The following is a 27,983-nucleotide window of genomic DNA, read 5'->3' as shown; positions in this document are numbered from 1 at the left end:
CAGGCAGGCGGGCGGAACTCCCGCGCTATCCAGCCACCTGGTCTCGGTCTCGCCTCGCCTGGTCTCTACCCCTGGCATGGAGGGGGTCCCTGTGATAACGGCAGGCACCGCGGGCTCTGCCAAGGCTGAGGGAGCCGCAGCCATGCCGCCCCCGCCTCCCGTCTCCCCGCCTGCCCTTACTCCGGCGCCGGCAGCGGGTGAGGAGGGCCAGCCGCCACTGTCCGAGGCGGGGGCTCCAGGCTGCTCGGGCTCCCGGCCCCCTGAGCTGGAGCCGGAGCGCACCCTGGGCCGCTTGAGGGGCCGCTTCGAGGACGAGGACGAGGAGTTGGAAGAGGATGAGGACCTGGAGGAGGAAGAAGAGGAGGAAGAGGAAGAAGAGATGAGCCACTTCTCGCTGAGGCTGGAGGGGGGCCGGCCGGACTCCGAGGACGAGGAGGAGGTATTGATGGCCCCTGTTTGACCACGCCGGGCCTCCTCAGTTAGGGCCGGGTTCCCCGCTCGCCGCTGAAGCCTTTGGCACTTGCACGGACCCTCACCTCTCCTTGCGCTGCCTGCTTGTGGCGCGGACCGGCCTCTGTCCCGGCCCGGTTCCCTGCCGACTCATATTGTAACGTTTCTGCAGTCCCTTAAGCTCTCTGGGTCCGACTCACTCATTATTGAAGCTACTGCGTGCCAGGGATGTAGGCGCCAAGGGTACCGGCCTGCTGCCCTCCAGGAGCTTACAGTGGGCCAGGGAAACAGTCCATTTCTACAGGGTGTTGAGAGGATGGGAAACCCTTCCCCACCTAGTCAGTCTCTAATTGGGAGATTTTTTTTTTAATGGGGCAGCGCATACTTCATAAAGTTAGACAATATACCTAGTTACTCAGAATTAATATTAAACACCAGTATCTGGAAAGTTTGTCCATTTCGCGATAATTCATATAGTAAGATGCCCCTCATCTGGCAATATACAGTATCTCCAAAAGAATGAGATCTTTTCGGAACATTGGTGTATATTGTGTTATTGTAACTTTGATGAGAGTGTTTGAACGGTTGGAGGTAAGGTAACATGTTTCCATGTTGCAAAGTAAGCTACACATTGTTGATAATAAAATTTGGGGATTATCGCTTAAGAATTTGAAAAGGCAAGGACTTGTATTTTAAAACTATTTCCATTGTATTTGCAGCGCCTGATAAATCTCTCTGAGCTGACCCCATACATCTTGTGTTCCATTTGCAAAGGTTACTTAATAGATGCAACTACCATTACAGAATGTCTTCATACATGTAAGCATATAGTTCATCATATTTCCAAATAATATGTTGATTTTTTGAAATGTCTTGAAAGTATCCTAATTTCAACTTTTTTTTTTCAACAGTTTGTAAAAGCTGCATTGTAAGACACTTTTACTATAGCAACAGGTGTCCAAAATGCAACATAGTAGTACATCAGACACAACCTCTTTACAACATAAGGTAAGAAGAATATATAAGTAAAATTTATATTTTAGGTATACTTTTTCTGAAAGCTTGAAATTGTGTAGTTGGTGATAAATTCTTGACCTATCTCAAAATGACAAGAAAGGGAAATACATATTCTTTAAAGAAATACATATAGAGCACTTACTGTGTACCAGGCACTGTAATATCCACTGGGAACTTTAAAAAAAAAAAAAAAAAGGCACAGATCTCTTTTCTTGAAGATTTTAATTTCATCAGTCAAGTTGATGAGGCTAGTTTAGGCTTATCCTTTTCTGTGTATCTAGAGTTCTATTTTTAAAACTAATACCTGAAATAACTGGCCTCTTTAGAAAAGCCTGTCTGTCATAGGTCATTGTGGCTTATTAAATTTTCAGTTCATGCTCAGTTTCCTAAGGGAAGAAAAACACTAAAGGTGACCTGCTTTCATTTGTTTAGCAAATACTATTATGTTTTTACTACCTTCATAGAAGAGTGTTTTGCAGATGATACACAGAATTTCAAAATACAGTCTCTGCGCTCAAGCTCACATTCTTATTAAGGGAATAAGACCAGTTCACATGGAACAATTTAGCAAATAGTTCAAGAGTCTATAATTACTTGTAATTATGACCACATACAATTACTTGAGGTTCTCTCAGATGAGAACCATGAGTGCTACCTAAAAGTAACTCAGCTCTGAGAAAGGAGATAGTCACCCCTAAGAGAAAACAGTTACTTACAATGAACATCATTCACTCTGTACCAAATGCATTTTTCTGAATTCTGAGGTATTCTCCATCCTTTCCTTTTATTAGGTTGGACCGACAGTTACAAGACATAGTGTACAAATTAGTGATCAATCTAGAGGAAAGTAAGTTTATTTTATTACATAGTTGTGAATCCCAGAATCTCTTCTGACTCTGCTAGTTACATTTTAAGTGTAATTTAGTCTGTGTTTTATCATTTTTTAGGAGAAAAAAAGCAAATGCATGATTTCTATAAAGAAAGAGGTCTAGAAGTACCTAAACCTGGTAAGTTTGGGTGTATACCATAATGTATTTATAGATTAAAGAATACTAACTTAATAAAATTTACTCCCTTTGAGGTTCTTTTTGGTGATACCTGGTTATTTTATGATCAAAGAGAGAGAAAGATTTTGAAGGTCATGATTTACTGTAATCCAATTTAATTATTTATAAGGATTAAAGAGTACAGGCTCTGGAGCTATATTGAGTGTGATCCTAGCTCTGCCACCTTACTAGGTGTATGACTTTGGCAAATTACTTCAATGTCTCAGTTTCCTCTTCTATAAAGCAGGGATAATCATAACACTATAAATTGTAAGCATACATTGAATAATACAAAGCACTTAAAACAGTGCCTGGAACATAGTAACTGCTCAAATATTAGTTTTTATGATGATGGTAATGTCACAGTATGGAAGTTAGATTTGGGTGTAAATCTTCATTCTTCCACTTACTATGTGGGTGACTTTAGGCAAATTGCCTAATCTCATTAAACTGTAATCTCATTTTCTTTACAGTTAAAGTACACAAAATTGTAAATCAACTATACTCCAATAAAATTTAAAAGAAAAAAGCATTAGTACCTATGGCATGCAATTATAATAAGGGCTAAATGAGATGGTGCATGTAAAGTGCTAAGCATGAGCCCTGAGCCCTGGCACATAGTAGTGCTTATTAAGGGCTACCTATAGCTATTGTTGCTATTATGCTGAGCTCTCTCTGTGGCCCTGATAAACCAGCCATACATGTCTGCCTTCCATTGTGGAGTGCTCCCCAGGCTTGTCACTAATTTCACTGGCTTTGACAGATCAACTGATATTATTTTTTTTTATTTTTTATTTATTTATTTATTTTTTTGGCGGGAACTGATATTATTTTTAAAAGGGAGAGTGAGTGCTTTATGATCTTTTAAATAGTCAACATAGTTAAATTTCTGTAATTATTTTCCAAAGATCTCAGTTTATGATATTTATATTCTAACTCAACTTTTTTGTTTGGCTATCAAATAGCTGTTCCACAGCCAGTCCCTTCGAGCAAAGGAAGATCTAAGAAAGTCTTAGAATCAGTGTTTCGTATTCCACCTGAACTTGACATGTCTTTATTACTAGAGTTTATTGGGTGAGTACCCTAAACCTCTACCTCTAAACTTTAAAATAAAGAATTTTTTAAGTCCCAACAGTTACAAAATCATCCTGAACTAAGGTCATATCGAGTTTTTCTGATATCCTTTTAAAAAATAATTCTGAAATATTTAAGACTTAGAAAAAGGTACTAAAGAGTAGTAAAATAACCACTTGTATCTCCATCATCTGGCTTTTGAATTAAACCATGCTAATATGGCAGAAGGCACTTGGCTACCTCTTCCTGTTCATTCCCCCCTTCCCTTAGAGGTTAATAACTACTCTCCTAAAAGTAATGATTATCATTCCCATGCATTTTTTTTATGTGTTTGCCACATGTGTATCTATTTCTAAACAATATGTAGAATTGTTTTTGGCCACTTAAAAACTTTAAATGGTATCATACCATGTTTTCTAACTTGCTTTTCTCACTTAGCATTGTATGATTCATCCATGCTAAAATGTATAACTAGTTCAGTCATTTTTACCATTGCCTGGTATTCCCTTAAAATAAATATACCATAATTTATCTTTTCTTGTACTGTGGAACACTTTGTTTCCAATTTTTTTCCTATTATAAACACTGTTGCTTTAAGCATTTTTTACGTATCTCCTTATATATATATGAGATATTTTTCTAAGAGTGTAGATTTGCTGTGTCTTGGGATACATTCGTCTTCAGCTTTACTTGGTTTTGCCAAATTATTTTCCAAAGTAGTTGGATATCTCCCTAATTAATAAAAATTGCTTCTTTCAAACACTGTAGCATATGGTGTACTCCATTATCCTGCAATATTGTTAGGCCGACTGTCATCATAGAGTTGGCCTGTATCAAACTGTAGTTTTCAAAATAATTCCATAGTTTGCAGGATAAACTAAAATGCCTTTCTTGGAAGATCTAGATCTTCCATTTTATGTCACTGATGACTATTTGACTTCTCAGTCACTTCCTCCTTATAACTCTAGGTTGCCTGTATTATTTATTTAGTATCTAGCTTGTACTATGTTGTATTTATCTCTTTATGTATTCATCCTGTGTTCTCAACTGATATTAAGGATCCCTGAGAGGCGAGAAACCTTTCTTATGCCTCCACAGAGCCCACGTAGTAGTGGTTGATGATAATGAAATAAAGATCTCTTTAGAAGAATGAGAAGAAATCATGTAATACCAGACTTTAAACCAGCAATTTCTGTTATTAAAGAATGTGTTCCAACCTAAATGTCCAAAAGGGAACTGGTAAAATAATGGTATATAGCAATGAACATGTGCTAGTAACGTATGTGCTAATATGGAACAATTGCCAAAATTCACTTTCTCAAGTGAAAAAAGCAAGATGCGGAAGAGAATATATAGCATGTGCTCTTTATGTTTTTTTTTAAAAGTGGATGGTGGGCATATATGCATATATATATATTTTTTCCCCACAGGCACAGACCATTCCTGAAAGGACATATAAGAAAATGTTGATAGCAGTTGCTTCTAGAAAAGGGCACTGGAGTGTATGAGTATAGAATTGGAAAAGGTCTTACTTTTCATTGTATTTGACTTTTTACCATGTAACTTGATTTTTAGTAAGTCTAGTTAATTAAAATTTGAAAATTGAAAGGAATTTATATTTCTAAAAAAAATATTTTCGGGAAATGTAACCTTTTCCACTAACGCACAGTTGGAACTGACAGTTTTTTTATACCTTTTTTGAAAAGTGGCAGTAATGCAAAGATGGCAAATATGTGACAAGTGTGCTACATTATCTCTGTCTGTCCAAAGGAGAAATCAATACTTAATCATGGCAGGCTTTCCTAACGAGTGAGACTTGAGTACTCTGGTCAAAGCAGTCATTACCACTTACTGGAGTTGTTACATTGTTAACACATTCCCTGCTGTAGAAAAAAAGAGCCCTCACTTGGAATAAGAAGATCTCTATTTAAGTCCTAGCTCCTTTGTTATATAGCTTTGTAAAATTGAGGTAATCGCTTTCTGTTTATTCATAAGATGTTTATTAAGGTCCTGCTGTGTACCAGCACAGCACTCTGCTAGCTGCTGGGAATGTAATTGGAATAAGTCAGCCATGGCTCTTGCCTTCGTGGAAATTGTATTTTTAACTTCTCAGAGCTTCAGCTTCCCTATCTGTAAAACAAGAGAATTGAACCTTATATGTTGAAGATTATGATGAGTAGTCTGTCTACGTCATAAAATAGTCTTTTATCTGTTTTCAAATGGTTATGGGGAAGAAAGCTTCCAATGTGGCAAAGAGTTCTTTTGAAGAAGTCGCCAGCCCCCAGAGTTAAATCCCCACATGTTTACTACATTGAAAAGCTTGGTGTTACCACTGAAGTCAGGCTACTGAGGGTAACCCATAGAAAGCTCTTTCATGGCAGGACAAATGGCAGGTGAGTTTTAACCTGATGCAAGTACAAGGGCAAATTTGGTCCAGCTGGTGACCCTGCTTGAATTGGATTAGCAAAAATCCTGAAGTAGGTTCAGCCCATGGAAGTGATTTTTCAACCACTGGAATGAATATGATATTCCCGGCCCCCCTAAATTTGGTATGCATGTTTTGTGATCTTAAGATAGTCTTGTACAGTACTTCTCCTTTTTGTTCTTCAGTTTCTATGTGTAAAGTAGAAGATTATAAAGCCTTAGGCAGTATAGTGTATATAGAAAGAGCATAGACTTTGAAGAGTGTAACTGAAGGTATGTAACCCCTAGGATGTAGCTTAACTTCTCTGATCATCAGTTTCCATGTTTCTAAATTGGGGATTATAATACCAACTCACAGGATTGTTATAAGAATCAACATATGGTATTTCTAACATGTCTAAACTATTATCAGTATATGAATATTGAAATAATGCAGGGTCATTCAGAAATAAAGGTTAAAGTAGTCTGTGGTGCTGTAATGTGTACAATATCTGCCTAGTAAAGAAAATGGACTCACATGAAATAAGTGTATGAGAGAAGATATGGCAAAAATTTAATGCAATCTTAAACTCAGTGGTGTTTAGTAAACCAGGGAGGTGCTATCCCACTGTATGCTATGTTATCCAACTGGGGTCTTATGTTCAGCTCTAAGCACTACCTTTTAAGAGAGATGTTAGTAAATTGAGGTGTAATCAGAATAGTAAAAGGTGTGAAAACTATGTCATGTGTAGTAGCAGAAAGATTGAATCTAATTCACAAGAGTACCAAAAGGCAAAACTAGGACCAATAGGTATAAGTTACAGGGAGAAACGTATTTGATTCAGTGCAAGCAAGCAATATCTAACAAAGTTGCCCACAAATGGAATGAACCGACTTGTAAGTTAAGAAGCTATCTCTTTAGATATTCAAGCAGAAGCCAGATGCCCATATATCATGGATTCTATAGAGATAATTCTTATAATGAAAAAGATATTTAATTTATTTATTTATTTTGGCTGCGCAGCTTGCAGGATCTTAGTTCCCCAACCGGGGATCGACTTGCGTCCTTGGCAGTGAAAGCACGGAGTCCTAACCACTGGACCACCAGGGAATTCCCAAGGATATTTTATTTTGTGGCTCTTAAGATATTATAACCTTAGATTTACATCTATATATAATGTGTATACATAACTTATGTTTTATGTTTGTCAGTATAACATATTCTATAGATATTTATACTATCTATATTGTATATTAATATATTTCTCTATATTTGTATTATAAGAATACTCTAGATGATGCAATTGTGATCTTGCCTATTCTTCACAACATGATAGGGAAGAAAGAATGTGAGCTTTGGGAATTCCCTGGCGGTCCAGTGGTTAGGACTCAACGCTTTCACTGCCCTGGCCCAGGTTCAATCTCTGGTCAGAGGAACTAAGATCCAGTGCAGCATGGCCAAAAAAACCAAAGAATGTGGGCTTTGATATGTACACCCGCGTTTGAAACCCAGCTTTATTACTTACTAGCTGTGTGACCTTAAGCAAGTTATTCCGCCTCTCTGAGCTTAATTTTCCTTATCCGTAGAATGGTGATTCTAATGCCTGACTTAAAGGGTTACTGTGAGAACTGAATGAAACACATGCATAATATATGAAGACCTAATATAATGCCTGGTGCATAGTAGATGGTCAAAAAAAGTTTGTTCCTTGTCTCCTCATGATATAAAAGTAATTGATTTAATCAAGAAATCTCTTCGTACTTTTAGAGGAAAAGCAAAGTGAGTAAATCATGCCCAGGTGATTATGTTACAAGTAAAACAACAGGAAATGTAGCAGCTTTCTTGTAAGGACTCTATCTTGTAAACGTTGCTATCAAGAAAAAAACACATTAATTATGACAGAAAGAAAGAGGTTTTACTTTAAGCTAGAAGATGTTAGAATGCTACATGTGGGGGAAATATAAATATTAAGAGTATACTTTTAACTCCTGGAAGTAAATATACAAAGCAATGTAAAATACTGTATAAAACTGCCTTTGCCTTACCACTAGGTGGCAGATATGACAATTAACTACATTTGTTTATTTCATAAAGGGTTAGGTGACCGTGTTTTAAAATTAAGTTGATGTTCCTCAAATATGTGTATTTATGTTATTTTTCTGTGTTATATAATTAAACATATAGTTCAAAATTGATTAATTTTGCTTTCGTTTTTCAGTGCTAATGAAGGCACGGGACATTTTAAGGTATTTTACTTTTATTTTTCATTTACTTTACAAGAGGACCCTGTAGCACACAAATTTAAGATTAGCAATCATATGGAGACTGTCTTCAGTTACAGTCTATAAAATTTGTTCTGTAAACAAAACTTGTTGAAATATGAAGTACATTCAGTAATGCTCTCTTATAATAGGTTTATGAGAAAAGAGTTATTAAGTAGGGATTTGTTATTAATTCAGAACAGTGGTCTAAGGAAAAATAAGTGAGTAATTTTTAAAACTGAAACCAAATGCTGTGTTAATTCGGTGATTAAAAAAATGTTTCAAAGCATTTTTTGCATATTTGGCATTTAGAGTTAAATATGAGCTTAAAATTTCATTTGCATGTAACATCTTTGGTTGAAGTTAGCCTGCCCCAACTTGTTACTTCAATCATTTACTGAAACTTTAAAGGTAAGAATGAACTCTTTTGTAACATACTTAAGTTCAGAGTTGTCTTAAAGGCTTCAGCATCACAGGTGCCATTGTACACAGTGTTGCTCCTATAGTATGAATCATTCAGGAAAAGGTGACTTTTTTAAAAGGGGTAAATCAGGCCTATAGTTACTTGGGATTATAAATGTATAAGGAAATAGTTGACTTTGATCTGGTTAGATTTTCAGTGACTTTGTCAAAGTCTATACTAAAATATGGGTGGGGCTTCCCTGGTGACGCAGTGGTTAAGAATCCGCCTGCCAATGCAGGGGACACGGGTTCAAGCCCTGGTCTGGGAAGATCCCACATGCCGTGGAGCAACTAAGCCCATGTGCCACAACTACTGAGCCTGCATTCTAGAGCCCGTGAGCCACAACTACTGAAGCCCACGCGCCTAGAGCCCATGCTCCGCAACAAGAGAAGCCACCACAATGAGAAGCCTGAGCACCGCAACCAAGAGTAGCCCCCTCTAGCCGCAACTAGAGAAAGCCCGTGCACAGCAATGAAGACACAGTGCAGCCAAAAAAATAAATACATAAATAAGTTCAAAAAAAATAAATAAATGAAAATAAATTTTAAAAAAAACACCTAATAAAAAATAAAATAAAATAAAATATGGGTGAATTATACCTGGTTGGGCATAGTGTTTTGTTTTGTGACTATAATGGCTTAGGAGGCATAGGAATTGAATTGAAGCATAGGAATAAATGAGTACTTTTCTGGATGAAGTATATTATAGGTTTTTCCCAGAGATCACTGTGATGGAGGGAATGCAGTGTTAGGTTTGGTAACTTTTTACCTCTTCTAAGTTGTAAAATAACCAAACTTATGGTGATTAACTTTAGGAAGTCCTTTCATAGTGTACTGGGTGGGAAAGTAGCATATAAGTTTCTATATGGGACAACTGTAGAGTCATATGCTCCTAGAGTTCACTGAAGACACCTGTCCAGTGACCTGTAGTAGCCAGACGAGCCAACAGAGTATAAGAATGTCGTGAAGAAAGAACTAAAAATTAAATTAAAATATTAGCCTATTGCTTCCGTGAAAGCACATATGCGCTTAGAATATTTATGTAGTTCTGATCCTCATACATCAAAAAAATATGACACTACCACCTATGAAGTGTTCTTGCCAAAAGAAATGTGAAGCTGATCATACCCCTAGATTACTAATTTACAGGAAATCCAGGGGACACAGGAACTTATTAAATTACTCTGTAAGAATATATAATAAGCCAAATCTAGACAGTGGAAAACTGCAGGACAAACAGTTCTGTTTCTCCAGCAAATTAAAGGGAAAGATGTAATGAGGGAACATGTAGATAGAACATACTGATTAAAAGAGACTCAAGGGACATCAGTGTATGGCATTTATTTGGATTGGATTTGATAATAAACTAAAAAATTTATGAGATGATAGCCCCAGATTGTAAGTAACCCAAATATCCATCAGCTGATGAATGGGTACACGAAATATGATATATCCATACACTGGAATAGTATTTGGCAATAAAAAGGAATGAAATATTGATACATGCTACAACCTGGATGAACCGTGAAGACATGTTAAGTGAAAGAATCCAGGCACCCAAAGACCATGTTATATGATGCCATTTATATGAAATGTCCAATATAGGCAAAAGCATAGAGAAAGGAAGTAGATTAGTGGTTGCCAGAGGCTTGGGAGAGAGGGGAAATTGGGAGTGATTAGTAATTGGTAAGAGTTTCTTTTTGGGTGATGAAAATGTTTTGAAATTAGATAATGGTGATAGTTTCACAACTTTATAGATGTACTAAAAACCATTGAATTGTATACTTTAAAATGGTGAACTTAATGGTATGTGAATTATATCTCAATAAAGCTGTTAAATTTTAAAAAACAAGCCAAGATCCAATAGAAACTTCGAATAGAAGCATTATTTGTAGTATGTTTAGTGTATACATTTGAGAGTACAAAAATATATCTGATAAAAATAATATATGCATAAATTAGAATTTTAGCTTGAGTCCATCACTGGTTATTATATTTTGTGTGTGAAACCTTTGTTTTATTTTTATTTTCTCTGTAATAACAACCCTAAAAATAATAAAATCATTTTCTACTAGGTAAGAAAATTGAGATGGTGAAATTTGTACATTTACTGTCTATTTTCTGATATCAAGGAATTTTAAAGTATGATAGTGGTATTATGTTTTTAAAAAGAGTTCTTATTTTTTAGAGATACATACTGAAGTATTTACAAATGAAATGATGTGTCTGGGGTTTGCTTCAAAACAAAACTGGGGAATGGGGGCCAGTAAGCAGTTGGGGTAGGAAATGGATGGGGTATACTTAAAACAAGATTAGCTGTGAGTTGATAAAGCTAGGTTTATAGAAGATTATTACACTGTTCTTATAGTTTTGAGGCATTAAGTTTTCAGTGTTAACTAATGATACTGATGTTAGTTTGCAGGCTTATGTCTATAAGAGGTAATGAATATATTGTTTTAGAAACAAATGATCGTATTTCTGCATATTTTGACTTTTTATTTTGCTAAAACAGTCATTTTTTAATATTTTCTTAGCTAACACATTGGCAATCTTAACATTTTTCTTTTAATTCTGTATTTATAAGGGAGTTCTAGCTTTTGATATTATAGCTCAGCATTCTCTACTACTTAAAAAGCTGTTTTTATACCTTGTCTTTTACTTATTGTTCAAATAAATATGTCTGACTAGGATGATGCCTAGTTAAACTATTCACCATGTACACTTATGGCATGAAAATCATAAAGTCTGTCTGTTACATTTAATTTAAAATTGTTTCACCAAGCAGTCATATAGTTCAGAAAATTTTTTCTTGCACTTTTAATTATGAAAATGTTTAAATACACTGAAGAGTAGACAGAATAGAACCTCCATGCATCCATCACACAGCTTTGCCAATTAACTAATGACCAATTTAATTTCTTTTATACCTCCATCCACTTCCCTTCTTCTTTTTTTTTTTGGCCTTGCCACACGGCTTGTGGGATCTCACTTCCCCACCAGGGACTGAACCCGGGCCACAGCAGTGAAAGCGCCAAATCCTAACTACTAGGCCACCAGGGAATTCCCACACTTCCCTTCTTTCTTTCTTTTATTTTTTAAATTTATTTTTATTTATTTATTTTTGGCTGTGATGGGTCTTCTTTGCTGCGTATGGGCTTTCTCTCTAGTTGTGGTGAGTGGGGGCCACTCTTCGTTGGTGCACATGCTTCTCATTGCGTTTGCTTCTTTTGTTGCAGAGCATGGGCTCTAGGTGCATGGACTTCAGTAGTTGGGGCTCACCGGCTCTAGAGTGTAGGCTCAGTAGTTGTGGTGCATGGACTTATTTGCTTCCTGGCATGTGGGACCTTCCCAGACCAGGGGTCGAACCCATGTCCCCTGCATTGGCAGGCGGATTCTTTTCTTTCTTTTTTTTTAAAATTTATTTATTTTTAATTTTTATTTTTGGCTGCGTTGGGTCTTTGTTGCTGTGCACGGGCTTTCTCTGGTTGTGGCAAGTGGGGGCTTCTCATTGCAGTGGCTTCTCCTGTTGCGGAGCACGGGCTCTAGGGGCACGGGCTTCAGTAGTTGTGGCTCGCAGGCTTAGCAGTTGTGGCACGTGAGCTCTAGAACGCAGGCTCAGTAGTTGTGGCGCACAGGCTTAGTTGCTGTGCGGCATGTGGGATTTTCCTAGACCAGGGCTCGAACCCGTGTCCGTTGCATTGGCAGGCGGGTTCTTAACCACTGTGCCACCAGGGAAGTCCCTTCTTTCTAATATTATTCCGAAAGAAATCCCTGGCATTTTGCCATTTCATCTGTAAAGTGTTTCAGTACTCTTAAAAGATGAGTCTCTGTTTTTAATGACCACGTAGCATACCAAAACAAAAGTTACAAAATGTCAGTGTTGAGAAAGATAAAAATAAAGAGACAGATCTATTCTAGATTAAAGGAGATTACAGAAACATGACAACAAAATGCAGTGTGTAATCCTTCATTAGATTCTGGATTGAAATAAGAACAACTTGTAAAGGACATTATTAGGACAACTGGAGAAATTTGAATTTGGACCCATTTAGATAATTGCATTGTATTAATGTTATAAATTTCCTGATAATTATATTGTAGTTATAGAGGAGAGCCCCTTTATTCTGAGATGATAACTGCTGGTATATTTAGGGGTTAAATATCTCAATGTCTGCAAGTAACTTAAATAATAAATGTACACGAATATACATACATATTACATACATTGGAAGAGGTGAAGCAAATATAGCAATGTTAATCATTTGTAAAGTAGGTGAAGGCTATCTGGATCTTCATTTACTAGTGTAACTTCTTTGTAAGTTTGTGATTTTTCAAAAGGTTGAAGGTGGTGAATAAAAAGAAAATAAGTTTCTTACCAAATATCTAGTCAGTGTACAAGTTTTTATCTCAGCTGTAGTGGGTGTTTTGTTTTGTTTTTTTAACATCGTCGTAAATCAGGATCCAAATAATGTTCACACATTGTGATTGGTTGATAGGTTTTTAAATCTGTAAGTTTTCTGTTTCTTTTTTCTTGCAATTCATTGTTGACAAAGCTGGGTCATTTGTGCTATAGTTTCCTACAGATGGGGTTTTGATGTTGCATCTCTGTGCTGTGATTTAATGTGTTCTTCTGTCCTCTGTCTTTCCCATAAACTAGTAGTTAAGTCTGAGGTTAATCAGACAGGTTTGATTTAAGGGGACCAAGAATACTTCATAGTCGGTGGTGTTTTTGTCCATCTGGAGGCACATTAATGTCTGGTTGTTTGTGTCTTTGTGTTGTTAGCAACAATTGGTACTCAATGTCTAAGCCCATTAACTTAATAGGGTTTGGAAAATGATGCTGTCATTCCTCCTCCTTTTATTAAAATACTTCAATAATGAGGAACTTCTATTTGATTAGCCAGTGGTACCATTCATATAGGAAAGAAAGAATAAATGCTGATTCTTTCCCTTGACTTACAAGGTTCAAAATAATGAGTTGGTTCATTAGCATGCTCCAGTCCTAATCAATTAGGTATTTTTGATTTTGTTTTTACTTTAATATGAACTCATGCATTTAAATATATTTGTGGTTTAAACCCCTTTTAATTATTATCTTTATTGATGTTCAAATTGTCTTATCATAGATAATCAGGGTCTATAATAGCTTCCTTGCTATCTCATATGACAAGATGTTCCATGCTCAACTCGTACATCTCTTGCCCCAGACACAGAATCTGTCATTTCTCCAAGGTGTCTTTTGGTGGTATTTCAAATTCACCATCTGGTTGCTAGGGATTTACCTTGTGACTGGGTTGGTAACTATTTTCAGTTGACAGAGGTAGGAATTTTTTCAAGGTAAAATGAGTTGATACCATCTTTTTAAAAGATATTGGGTTGGCCAAAAAGTTCACTTGGAAAAACACGACCAAACTTTTTGGCCGACCCAATATTTTTAGTGGTATGCATTTTCTATAGTCAGAAAATAACTGAATGTCTCTTAAATCTCCCTATAGATTCTACCTGATTGTTTCAACTTTCTTCTCAAATTGACCTGTGTTATAGATGGTAGGGAAGATTGCTGTGCTTAATTTCAAAGAAGTAAAATTCTTCTGTGGAATTTTTCTTTCCTGTTTATATGCAGATGGTAGGAGGCTATTAGATGCAGCAGGGAAAAAAAATGAGTTGACCATTTAGGTGAGAACCTGCTTTGTAGCTTAAGAAAAGAAAAAAAGGCAAAAAACAAAAAAAGCAAATTGTTAAAAAAGCTGGATCTGAATTATATCGGAAAAAATTTCTGTTAACTTGTGAGCCTGGGGTATGAAGACTAAGGTTAACCACGTGAGAAGCCAACTTTGAAAGCCAAGGCCAATGTTTTTCTTTCAGTTACTGGCAGATCTCATAATTCTGTTCTGGGTGGTCTAAAAAGTACAGTATTGATAACTTTAGCTAAGTTGGATTAATCTTAATAAACACTTGGGGGTGAAGTGCTCACCAAGAACTAGAAATGATGAATATTGAATTGTCCTCTGTTGGTATACCTGAAGCCTACTATTGAGATGGTAAGCCCCAGAAATTAACCTTCAGAAATGGCACTGGTTGCCAGGCAGGCATCTAGCTAGATTACCCAGAATAGCTTCTCAAGGCACATGATGGGATTCTCATGCTAATCAGGCAGTGCCACCTACAATGCGGTACCTTCATCAAGACTTCACCTGGAGCACTGCTGTATCTGCTCCTTAGTGAGAAAGACTGCCTTAGGTTTTCAAGATGATTCTTAAACCTGCGTTTAAAGAACGCGAACCTTTGCCATTTTTGTCTAGATTATATCAGTATCCATGATGACAACTAGGTCCTCTAATTAGATTCCTTTACATAAAGAACAGAATAAATCAATACACTAGTAATAACTAAGTACTTACTATGTGCCAGGAATTATTAATAGTTATTTACGTATATTAACACACTTTCCTTATGATAATTCTATGAGGTAGGTGCTATTAGTATCTCTATGTTAACAATACAAATGGGGAAATGGAGACACAGAAGCGTTTAGCAACTTGTCCAAAGACTTGCAGCTAGAAAGTGGCAGAACCAGGGTTTAAACCCAGGCAGTCTCTGGAATATCTGCACTTAACATGCTATCTGCTGCACTGTGGTAATAAGGGATAGATCTATTGTTAGGAAAGTTCTTAAGAAACCAAATTACAGATAAGAGAGCTGAGTGCTGTTACATGGAAGAAATGTGTGCCTAACCTGCCTGGGTCTTCTTGGTAGCAATTCTGGGCTCCCTCTCTGCTAGTGCTAGAAAAACATTGTTCACATTTTCCTAAAAGGTACCCTTTTAGTTCTTATTACCCCAGCTTTTCATTTTTATTAATAGTAGTATCCTTAAAATTGCCTCAGAGAGAGAGTGGCTAGGTAAGCATTAGTTTCTACTTTAAAACCCTATGGTCTCTCTACCTATCACCTTAGACTGTTGGATCAGATTCCAGCCATATACGTCTAGATGTTAATCTTTTTTTTTTCTTTTTTTGCGGTACGCGGGCCTCTCACTGCTGCAGCCTCTCCCGTTGCGGAGCACAGGCTCCGGACACACAGGCTCAGCGGCCATGGCTCACGGGCCCAGCCGCTCCGCAGCATGTGGGATCTTCCCGGACCGGGGCACGAACCCGTGTCCCCTGCATCGGCAGGTGGACTCTCAACCACTGCGCCACCAGGGAAGCCCCGATAATCTTTTTATTTTCCACTTTTAAAAGAAAATTTCAAACTCATACAAAGGTAGACAGAATAGTAAAATGAATGCCCATGTACACATCACTTAACTTCAATAATTATAAAATCATGGCCAATCTCAATTCATCAATACCTTTAACACTTCTCTTATATAATCTTGAAGCAAATCCCAAACTATCATTTTATCAGTAAATAATTGTTTGTTTCTAAAAGATAAGGACGTTTTATAAAAACATAATAATGATACTATAATTTTTATTTATTTATTTTTATAACTTGTATCTGAATGTGTAAAGCAGCTTTTTAAATATTTATTTATTATTTATTTTGGCTGCACTGGGTCTTAGTTGCAGCATGTGGGATCTTCGTTGTGGCATGCGGGATCTTTTTTTTTTAATATTTATTTATTTATTTGGTTGCACCGGGTCTTAGTTGCAGCACATGGGCTCCTTAGCTGTGGCGTGAGAACTCTTAGTTGCAGCATGCATATGGGATCCAGTTCCCTGACCAGGGACTGAACCTGGGCACACTGCATTGAGAACATGGAGTCTTACCCACTGGACCACCAGGGTAGTCCCAATACTATCATTTTTTAAATTTACAGTAATTCCTTAAATATCCACATGCTATTTAAATTTCCTAGATTGTCTTATGAAAATTGTTTTAAAGATTTTTAAAAATCAGGATCCAAATAAGATCCATATATTGTAATTGGTTGATATATCCCTCATTTACAGGCCTTGTATCTTTTTTAGTCTAGCGGTTCCTCCTCAGCCTTGGTTGGTTTTTTTTTTTCCCTGAAGTTTTTTTGTTGAAGAAACCAGGTTGTTTGAGACATTGAATCTTGGGTATTTGCTGTCAATAAATTTTACTCTAAGTTTTATTCTTGATGAGGTAGTAAAACAAATCAGTAAGCCGTTCTATTAAAAAAAATTGTTGACATACTTTTTGGAGAGGTGAAGCTAAGCAGGAATTCTTTTTTTTCTTTTTGATAGATAAATTAACTCAAATTTCATAGTAATTTTTCTTTCATAAATCTATTGAATTATCTTTGCTATAAAATGTGCTTTAAGGTTTATACATTTTATGTATATTTAATCTGAAATTGGTTTGTTTGTTTACTTTTGTAGCCATTGGAAAAGAAGTTTGTCCGAGTTTCAGGAGAAGCAACTATTGGACATGTAGAAAAATTCCTCAGAAGAAAAATGGGTCTTGATCCAGCTTGTCAGGTAGAGTATATGTGTGTAAAAAGACAGGAAGTTGTGAGATTACCTTTAACACATTGAAGAAAGAACCGTCTCTAGGATTTCATGCAGTGGCTTTTGTTTTATGACATTGTAGATATTGTAAATGTTAATTGAATATTGGTACACAGTGATCCCCACCCCCAAATTTAATCACATTTGACTTTCTGCCATTGGTGACCATCTATGGGTGTCAGAGAAAAGCTGAGGGTGTGAGAACGATTAAAGAGCTTCTAGAGCTTCAGCTCCAGCTCTTTTCTTTTTGATAGTAGAGCAAAAGTTTACTTTTCCATCCATTAACTTCTCTTCAGAGGATATCCTTGGATTTATCAATGTCTAGCTCAAGACACCTAGAAAAGTGAAACAGCTGTCTAATGTAGACTCTGTTGGTTTCCTAAGGATTGAAAAAGATCTCTCATTATAGCTATATAATACTTTCTTGTTGTAAGATGGGAATCTCAAACCTCATGTATTGTTGCATATAAAGTGTAAGTAAACTCATAGTTTAATAATGTGGGCCAGTGAAAATGCACGTTTATATAGCTCTGCTTTTTCATTAGTCAAATTTAAAAGGGGTTTTTGTTATTCTCCATCATGTGTAAAATTTTATAGAATAATTTTTATCTAAAATGTCTATTTGCTGTAGATCTGAAATTTTGCTAATGTTTTTAGTATCAATATCTGCCAGTACTAAATATATATTAAATTCAATTAAAGTGATTTCTCTTACTGACTTTGACATAATGCTAGCTGTATCTCATGGCAACTGAAAATTGGAAATGACTTATCTATCACCTTGTAGCCAAAGCATACTTGAGGTTATTCTTAGCCTTTTGGTTAGAAATAGATAGCTGTTTAGGGACTCCTGAACAAAGAATTGTGAGTAATCCCATAATAGTCTATTATTTCTAAAAGCAGAAATCAGAAGACTTGCACCTGATTATATAGAATAAGAAGTGGCACCCAAGAGGGCTTTCTTTAGGATATAGATTACTTCCTCTGTGGCTAGATATTGATCAGAGCCATTTATAAGTTTCACACTGGTGTTTTAAGAAATTTGGTTGCCAAAGCTCTAAATTGGTTTTATTGTGTAAAAATGTGGGTTTATTTTTTCCTCCTATCACAGAATTCAAGGCTTTTAACATTTTGAAATAAAATGATGTAAAATTTGTTTCAGTCTTTAATTTTGTCTCTCAGCTCTTCGCTCTTTAAGTAAATATTTTTTTTTCTAATTCAGGTACTATATAGCTGGTGACATTCATAAATTACTATTTCACGAAAATGTTAAAATAGTGGAACAGAGAATTATCAAATATGCAGACCCATTTGTGACTAAAATTGTTTAAGCCTTCTAAATCCAAGAGACAGTAAACAAGAGTTACTTCTAATATGAACAAAACATTGAGCTAGTTAACCATTAAACAAAATAAAATTCTTGGTCAACCCAGTCACTTGAGCCTTCTGTGCTGACCTTCCTTAAAACCATTTAGTCCCAAATAGAAAATGTATTCTTTGTTTACAGATATGTGACCTTCGTAAATGGTTATTTACTAGCAGGAATGAATGATTACTAGGGGACTGTTAAATGATAAAATACCTTTAAAAGTATTATTTATTTGTGGCAGATAAAAATAAAAAAGGAAGACAGTTCTGAAAGATAAAAAAAATGTAGACGTGTTCTTAAGAGATTTAAGTTAATTCAAATCAGAAATCAATAATTATCTGAGTAGATTTCTTTCACATAGGAGAGCCCAGTGCCTCTGGATCTCCATGGTTGATTTAGTGGTGTTTTGAATTTATTGCTGTCTTATTGTATCTTGTTTTTTAATAACTCTTGTGTTCCTTTGTACATTATTTGACCTTCAGACCTTATTTTGCTTTTTTGAAATGATTACCACATTGATCACTAAATATTCTCTATATAAAAGATGTGGTAGTAGATTTTGTAGTTAATCCTACCATAATTAATTCTGTCTTAAAAGACAGGTTCTTTTTTTTTTTAATAAATTTATTTATTTGGCTGAGTTGGGTCTTTGTTGCTGCGTGGGCTTTCTCTAGTTGAGGTGAGCAGGGGCTGCTCTTTGTTGCAGTGCGCTGGCTTTCTCATTGCGGTGGCTTCTCGTTGCAGAGCACAGGCTCTAGGCGTGCGGGCCTCAGTAGTTGAGGCTCACGGGCTCTAGGGCGCAGGCTCAGTAGTTGTGGCACGAGCTTGGTTGCTCTGTGGCTTGTGGGATCTTCCTGGAGCAAGGCTTGAACCCGTGTCCCCTGCATTGGCAGGTGGATTCTTTTTTTTTGCGGTATGCGGGCCTCTCACTGTTGTGGCCTCTCCCGTTGTGGAGCACAGGCTCCGGACGCACAGGCTCAGCGGCCATGGCTCACGGGCCCAGCCGCTCCGCGGCATGTGGGATCCTCCCGGACCGGGGCACGAACCCGCGTCCCCTGCATCGGCAGGCGGACTCCCAACCGCTGCGCCACCAGGGAAGCCCGGCAGGTGGATTCTTAACCGCTGTGCCACCAGGGAAGCCCAGGTTCCTTTTTTCATTATTTATTTAGTATATGACCTTAACCCTATCATTGAATTGTTTCCAAATCATTTTTCAGAGACCCTAACATGTCATATGGTGTATCCCTACCATTCATTTACTATCTATTGGTACTAAATTGAGCATCTATGTGCTTGGCCTCCAGTACAAAGATGAGACAGAAAATGCCACCAGGTGACTCAGTTGTGTGGGAAAGATATAAAAGTAAACAACTGAATGACAATAGGTTATGATGAGTGCCACAAGAGCACAGAGTGAATGATTTAACTCTGGAGAGGTCAAAGAAGGGATTTGAAGAATGGATTTTTTTTTTTTTTTTTGCCAGACAGACAAAGAAAAAAAGAACTTTCTATCAAAGAAAAGTATGTATGAACAACGAGGAATGAGTGTGGCACTGGCTCAATCAGTGAAAAATCCTGTCTTGAAAGCTTTAGTGTGATCTTGCTTTTAAAAAGATAAGGGTTTTTCTTCCCTTAAGACCATCTTCACGTTATGATTTCTGCTCTGAGATTCAGAAATATCGTAGTTATTCTTCCTAACTAAGACTTAATACTCCAAAGGGTAGAAAGATTATGCAGAAAAGAGTTAACAAAGCAGACCTGAGGGTGCTGCCTTTAGAAGGGCTGGCTTACAAGGTTGGCCCTTGCCTAGCATCTAGGAAGTTGGCTTGTAAAAAGTTCCCTGTGCTAATATGAAAAGTTACCTAACTATTAAGGGTGTTTCCCCGTACCTAGATTATACAAACAATGGGTCTATGATGAATAACTGCTTTGCTTCTGGGAGTCTGGAATTTGGTGGTTGCTAGGTAGAGAATGCCAACATGACCATCCCTCAAGAAAAACCCTAAACTCTAAAAAAAAAAAAAAAAAGCCCTAAACTCTGAGCCTCATCTGGGCTTCCCTGGGCAGAAACACTGCACAAATTGACTACATTTCCACTGCTAGAGAAAAGAGTATGTGGGTGTTATCTCCTCTTGGACTGAGAGGGAAGAGCATAGGAAGCCTGTGCGTGGATTTCTCCAGACTCTACCTACATCTTTTTACCTTACTGATGATCTGACTGTGTATCCTTGCTGTGTTGCTGTAATTACTCATAGCTGTGATCATGCTGAGTCCTGTGAGTCCTTCTAGCAAATTATCAAATATGTGGGTCATGTTTGTGGCACCCTCAGAGATGTGATTCTGTTTGAATGAACTAATTTATGAAGTATTTACAGTCAAGTAACTTAAAAATCAGCATGTAAAATGAGAAGTAGTTTAAATGTTTATCAGGAGGATGGATAATATAGTTTATGATATATTCATAAAATGGAACACTATGCAGCTATTAAACACAGAGAGCTAACTATGCATTCCAAAAGATTCCATAGTATATTAAGTTTTTGTTGTTTGTGTGTGTCTGTGTGTGTTTTAAAAATATGTAGAACAAAATATGTGACATGATCCCATTTCTAGAAGAACAAAACCAAAATCCCCACATGCACACATTGCATTTAGGAGCATATGCATCAAACTGTTAGTAAATGGCTAATCTCTGGGAGTTAAGATTAAGTTGAAAAGAAAATTGTAGTAACCAAATCATAAATGTATACCATGTGGTGAAGCCCACTAAGGGTGGTGGTCTCTGGATAGTTGGATACTTAATAAAAACATAATGTTAGTTTCCAAGTTCTTTAATTTTTCATGGACCTAAGTTCTATGCACAAGATCTGCTGTTAGTGCACAAGATCTGCTATTATTGCTTTCAAGTCCTTTTGCAAACAAGTATTGCTTTGCCAACTTTAAAACTGGTAAGCATAAAACAAAAGTTGTTACTAATCGGAGGTTATTCATTGTGAGATACCACAGGGCTTGACTAACTGACCTATGTACCAAATCTAACCTGCCATCTTTTTATGAATTATGTTGTATTGGAACAGCCATACTATGGCTGCTTTCATGCTACAGTGACAGAATTGAGCACATGTGACAGTGATCCTGAGTCCCACAAGCCTAAAATGTTTATTATCTAGCTCTTTGTAGAAAGTTTGCCAACCCCTCACATGCACTTATCTTTGGAGAAAGATAGACCTGGGGACAGACCTGGGTTCCGATCTGAACTTTGCTACTTACTATAGCCTTGTGACCTTAGGAAAGTTTAATGTCTTTACTTCTTAGTGTCCTATCTGTAAAATGGGAATTACAATGCCTAGCTCACGGGAATGTGAAAATGAGATGAGATAACATATGTCAAATATATAGTGTAACAAATGCTGTGCATAGAGGCCGCTCAGTTAAATGCAACTGCTTTTACTATTCTTACCCAACCATGCTGAAGGTTTTAGGGAAACTAACATGTTGGCAGTGCATAGGATTTTTAGAGTAAACAGAATTTGAAGGTCGGAAATCTGGTTAGGAGACGGTTTCAGTGGTTTAAGCCTAAGAGCAGCAGTTGAAAGAATGATATGAACTTAAAAGGCAGGGTGAAGAAGGAAGCAACAGGACTTGGTAACTGCATGTGAGAAGAAAGGAAAAGGAGAAATAGGAGTTAGAGCTGGTATTTTGGTTTGGAGCAAGGAGAAATTTCATGCTGTAAGCTAAATAGGGACATTAGGAGGGGGAGCCTGTTAAGTGATATGTTATTAATAAGATGTTGAGGACCTGTTCCCACTTTAAGGCAATGGGAAAGGAGTACTTAGTGAAAGAGAATATAAGGATTTGCATTTCTATTTCTAGCAAGTGAGTATACTGGAATCATATTACAATATAGTATATAACTGTACAACCATATCGTTCTTTCTAGAGCATTCTATATAAAAGTAGATTTGTCTTAGAGCTTTGACCTTACTAAAAGGGCTGAAAAGACCTTGTTAAGATTGTTCCATCTGTAAAACAGTTCCCCTATTGTGTACTTTATGTCAGCAGTAGACTTTCCACTGTTGGAAAATGAGATATTCCTCATTAAGAAAATTATTCAAATAACTAAAGATTGCCTTTTTAAGCATTATAAGCCCTATTAATCATTGTGTCATGAAACTTTTTAAAATAATAGACTTTTCTGTGCCTTCTTGTGCTGAACATATCAAGTATGATTTAACTTGTTCTCAGAGATTCAAGGAAATCATTCTGAATGCCTGTTGTCTGCCCTGCTATGTCCTCTAATGCTCCTTCCATTTTACTTTATTTGTAAAAAGTTTCTAAAATCTTTCTTGAGAACGTTTAATCAGTCTAAAATAGCAAAGACTAGTCTAAAAATAATTATGTTGATCTTCCTCATTTTGTCATATGGTTTTCTGAAGCAGGAAAGCAAACTTATACTCTTATTTGCCTGTAGGTAGATATCATCTGTGGTGATCACTTGTTAGAGCGCTATCAAACTCTAAGGGAAATTCGACGTGCAATAGGTGATGCAGCAATGCAGGTAGGTCTTAGACTTTACCATATTTATGCCTAATGGACAAGTTATTTAATGAAAGAAAAATGTTCCATGTTATCAATAAATTTTTAATAAATATTCTATAATTTTCTTGAAATTATCTGGACTGAAAATAAGAAAGCTAATGTTTATTGAATGCTTACTGTGTGTCAGGCATTCTTCTAAATGATTTGTATCAATTAGCTCTCTTATTCCTCATAGTTTTATGAGATAGATATTCTTTTTTTCCCAGTTTTAAAGATAAGGAAACCAAGGTACAGAGAGGACATGTAACTTACCCACAGTGAGTGAGTGAGTGAGCCAGGGCTCAAACCCCAGGCAGTTTGATTCTAGAGGCCTTTTTTTCTTTTTTCTCTGTCCAGTATTGCAGTAGAGCTTTGAAGACTACTGGGCAAATGTATCTGCAAGGACATTTCTTTAAGAAAAATTTGTAGAGACTCATTAGTCTATAGAGATTCACATACCATTCCTTGCTCAATTGGTAAGAAGCCATGGTAACCGTTATGATGTTTTAATTAGCCTATAATGTGAGTGGGAATATAATATGAAATCTGGTAAGGATACATGAAAAGCAAGATAAGACTTACAATTTTAATGAAGAGAAAGATCCAGTTTCTCCTGGAACTTTACCCTCTAATTCTAAAATCCGTTGGTGGATCATATAGATGAGGAAACTGGTCTAGACAGATTAAGTAACTTGCCCAAGGTCACTTGGCTAGTTAGTGGTAGAATCAAGGTTCACCTATTAAAAAATTTGAGCTTAAAGCTTAGAATCTTAACAAAAGGGTAGCTGAATACTTATTTAGGTGATTATTTGATTATTCTTACATGTTTTTAGAAATATAGCACCATACCAATTGTCTACATTTTGGTAACAAATAATTCAAAAGATTCTTCATAAAATACAAAAGCAAAATTGTTTCTTGGCTAAGTAAAGCATACTTAGAGATATAAACAAAACATTTCTTAAAATTTTTATAAGGTGAAACTTCAGAAATCTTAAAAAATGATTGTCTTTTTTTAAAAAAAAAATTTATTTATTTATTTTTGGCTGCGTTGGGTCTTTGTTGCTGCACACGGGCTTTCTCTAGTTGCGGCAAGCGGGGGCTACTCTTCATTACCGTGCACGGGCTTCTCTTGTTGCAGAGCATGGGCTCTAGGTGCTCAGGCTTCAGTAATTGTGGCACGTGGGCTCAGGAGTTGTGGCTCATGGGCTCTAGAGCGCAGGCTCAGTAGTTGTGGCGCACGGGCTCAGTTGCTCTGCAGCGTGTGGGATCTTCCCGGACCAGGGCTCAAACCCACATCCCCTGCATTGGCAGGCGGATTCTTAACCACTGTGCCACCAGGGAAGTCCCGATTGTCTTTTTAAAAGTTAAGCTTGATTAGAAATGTAAGAATCTAGGAGTAAAATTGCAAAGTCAGTGGAGTGGTTAGAAAATATGACTTCAATTCAAAAAGTATTTACGGAGCACTATTCTAGACATGGGGAGATTCAGAGATGAGCAAGTCCCAGAACTTAAATAACCTGAAATATAATTAATTAAAGTCCTCATTGATAACAATGTGTCATGTAATCTCAGGACCTCTTAGCTAAATGAATAACATATCTCTGCAGTGAAAGCTAGGAGGTAGCAAGTGAGGGAGAGAATGGTAGGAGCTGAGATCTGAGCAGCTGGAATAAAACCATGCAGGACTTTATAGGCTATAGTATGAACTTTGGATTTTAATTGAGTGAAGTGGGAAAGTACTGATTGGAGAGATTTGAGCCAAGGACAGAAGAGACATAAGCTGACTTAACCTTTTAGAAGATTCACTCTGGTTGGATAGTTTAAGAAGACCATGAATGGAGACATCTAAATATAAAATATAAATAATATTAATAATATTTATATATTTCTGTCTATTTATATGGAATATAAACGTAATAGACATAGATTTAAATTTGAATTATAAGGAATTATCTCATTTCATAAAATGCGATTTTATACATGTATTGAAGTTTTGAGATTTTGAAACAGCTTGTAATTGTGAAATATAACTATATGCAAAAAATTGACATTATGTAAAATGTAATTTGTATTCATGTAAAAATGTTAATAGGATCCTTCTGTGTGTGTTAGAATACAAATTCATTTACTTTGATTAGACTAGTTAGTCTAGAACAGGTCTGATGGTCCGTGGGCCAAACATGGTATGGGACTATACTTTATTTGGCTTATTCTAATTTTTGAGTTTAAATTCCTTTAGCTAAGCATCTGCTCTCTGGTTTACCACTGGTCTCAACATACCCTATTTGACTACATACGTGATTCACATATTCATTTATGTTACTTTTCTGGCCTTTGTGGGCATTTGAATTGGTGAACCCCTTTCTAGAATTCTGGTGAGTTTTCACCGAAGTTGCCAGTAACAGAAGCCAGATTGCAGTGAGTTGAATAGCGAATGAGAAATGAGGAAGTGGAGCCATGAAAAAGCTTAATAAAGAAGAAAGAGAGAGCGATAGCTAGCGAAGAGTTGGAAATGCAAGGCGTGCATGCCACCACTCCCTCTATATGTTGCTCAAAGTAGGCCCATTGCCCATGGCATACTTCCCCAGTGAGCCTTCCTTTTAAGCTAGTTTTCCAGTTCATAGTAGATTAGAAATAACACCTTAAAAACACTCTTTTAAGCAGCCTTGGTGAGAGCACAAAGAATTAAGACCTGATATCAAGAGAGGAGACATAAAAAGACTCAGAAACAAGTTATCTGGAGTCATTTACTGTCAGGTTAAATTTCCCACGACCCCAGAGGACATCACTGTGTTACAGCATAGTGTAGTTACTGTTCATAATGATGACTCTGGATATCAAAGAAAGGGTAAATTGTATTGAACAGACTTCAAGGAAGAAGTAAAATGTATGATACATTAAATGGGTAAGAGTTCCAAAATTTTCTCACTTGTTTTAGTTGTAAGCTGCATTTATGTAGGAAATAAATGTTTTATTTTCTTAACAGATCCATGATATTTTATGATAATTGAGTCTTTTTTAGAGAAGTCCAGTGCTTGGGTGATATATTAAGTAATCTGTGCAGAATGAAATGTGTATCTTTTAGTTCTTTTTGAAGAAATGTTTTGCCATAAACAACCGTGACTAACTGTGGATACCTGGTAGTTTCAGAATTTTCTTCTGAGAGTCATTAAAAAGGCACATTAACAGGGAGTGTTTAGTAATGAAGTGAGTGAACAAGCAAGTTTATTTATCTTGGACTCTTTATTCTCTTTAAATCAAAGAATTTCACATTCGTGTTGGGTTACGAAAAATAAACTATCTTTGACTTGATCATTTACGTAACTGATTTTTAAATAACTGCAGAACACTTATTTTCTTTTCAGGATGGTCTGCTGGTCCTTCATTATGGACTTGTGGTTTCTCCTTTGAAAATTACTTGAAGATTCTAAGGGTATTGTGAGGAGGGAAACAAAATAAGGAGACTTCTGCAGGATTGCCTCTCACCAAAGAATTCCACAGAATGTGTAATTGTTATCACTTTGTGCTGTTTGAGACATAACTTATCTATTTTCAGCACCAAGAATCATAGGATTTATAATTACAACTTGGTATTATAGAATGCATCTGTTTTACTAGAGACTATATATAAAAAAGCATCCACAGCTCAGGGGGAAATTTTTAAAGCAATGAATTTTTATGATTTCAAATACTTTGACATTGATTTTGTTTCGTAATCTTTGAGGTAAATCAGTTACTGTTTTTGTTTTTGTCTTCATTGAGCCATACCCCTTTCAAGTTGGTGGTTAGGATTCTGCTCTCTGAAATGGCATCAGTTGGTCAGTCACCCTTTCGGAAAAGAAGTGTGCTTTTGAACTGAAGATTTAAAGCCAGTCTTTGTTAAATTACAGAATGTACCTCTTAGACAAAGACCAAAACTATGGGCCACTTTTTGTATGTTGCCATCTTATTTCGAACTTGTAACTTTTTTTTTTCAACCAGCAACACTACTAAAGAGATATTATTCACTTCTAAAAGGGATGGATTATAATTTTTCTGTGTGAAGAGACTGTCTCCTGTAGGGTTTACGGCCCGTACCATAAGCCTTCAGTGTAATAAACACTCCTTTAACATACCTTACAACAAGGGGTGCCTCTTTGCAACAGTATTTTTATTTTTTGAATGTTAGTTTGATTAACATTCATTTTGAGTACATAATGTGATTGTCAGTACCTTGTAATGGCACTGCTTTTGAAAGTAATTTAAAAATTTGAGTGAATTTGAGAAGTTTACAGAATACTTGTTCATTGTTTCCTCAGTAAGTCAGTTTAATGTTCATTTTCGCATTACTTTGTCACTGGGATAAAGAATACGGGTGTTTGAGAGCTCACTCACTTGCATGCAAATATTTCAGTTTTAAAGACTATTTTGCCTAAAATTATCATTGTGATGCTTTCTAAAAGAAATATTTTGTAGACCTTATTTCACTGCAAAATTTCCAAGTCTGCATAAAAACAATTACAATTGGAGAAAGATTGGCAATGTTTTATAAAGCATTTGTGAATTGTGTATAAATCTCTTCTAACATTTAATACAATTTTTTTAATAAAAATTTATTTTAACCTATTTTGAAATGTTTGTGTTTATTGTGGAATTTTAAAAAATAACCAAAACTCTTTAAGAGACGACATAGCCAAATCAAAGTTAAACTGTGCCATCAGAATAGATATTTTATAAACATCTTTACCTTCACTGGTTATACTAGATGCCTTTATTTGACAATGGACAGAATAGCAACTATGGAGCTCATTGCCTCTTAAATGTTTCTTGCACAAATTGCTTACTATTTTTATTCTTGTCCCATGT

General features: G+C 36.4%; 1 protein-coding gene across 1 annotated transcript; it reads left to right on the top strand.

The window, feature by feature from the left end:
* Positions 1-14: 14 nt before the first annotated feature.
* Positions 15-27,744, top strand: PCGF6 (polycomb group ring finger 6). The gene is made up of 10 exons (XM_027112490.1): positions 15-439; positions 1,170-1,269; positions 1,362-1,458; positions 2,259-2,314; positions 2,415-2,474; positions 3,479-3,587; positions 8,210-8,237; positions 17,060-17,158; positions 23,029-23,115; positions 26,504-27,744. The coding sequence occupies exons 1-10, from the start codon at positions 77-79 to the stop codon at positions 26,558-26,560; spliced, it is 1,056 nt and encodes a 351-aa protein (XP_026968291.1). The 5' UTR covers positions 15-76; the 3' UTR covers positions 26,561-27,744.
* Positions 27,745-27,983: the final 239 nt, after the last annotated feature.

This window comes from Aethalodelphis obliquidens, unplaced genomic scaffold (assembly GCF_003676395.1).
Source record: "Aethalodelphis obliquidens isolate GAN/ISIS:26980383/991018 unplaced genomic scaffold, ASM367639v1 scaffold11, whole genome shotgun sequence".
NCBI lineage: Eukaryota > Metazoa > Chordata > Mammalia > Artiodactyla > Delphinidae > Aethalodelphis > Aethalodelphis obliquidens.
This window is presented reverse-complemented; position numbering and strand designations above follow the sequence as displayed.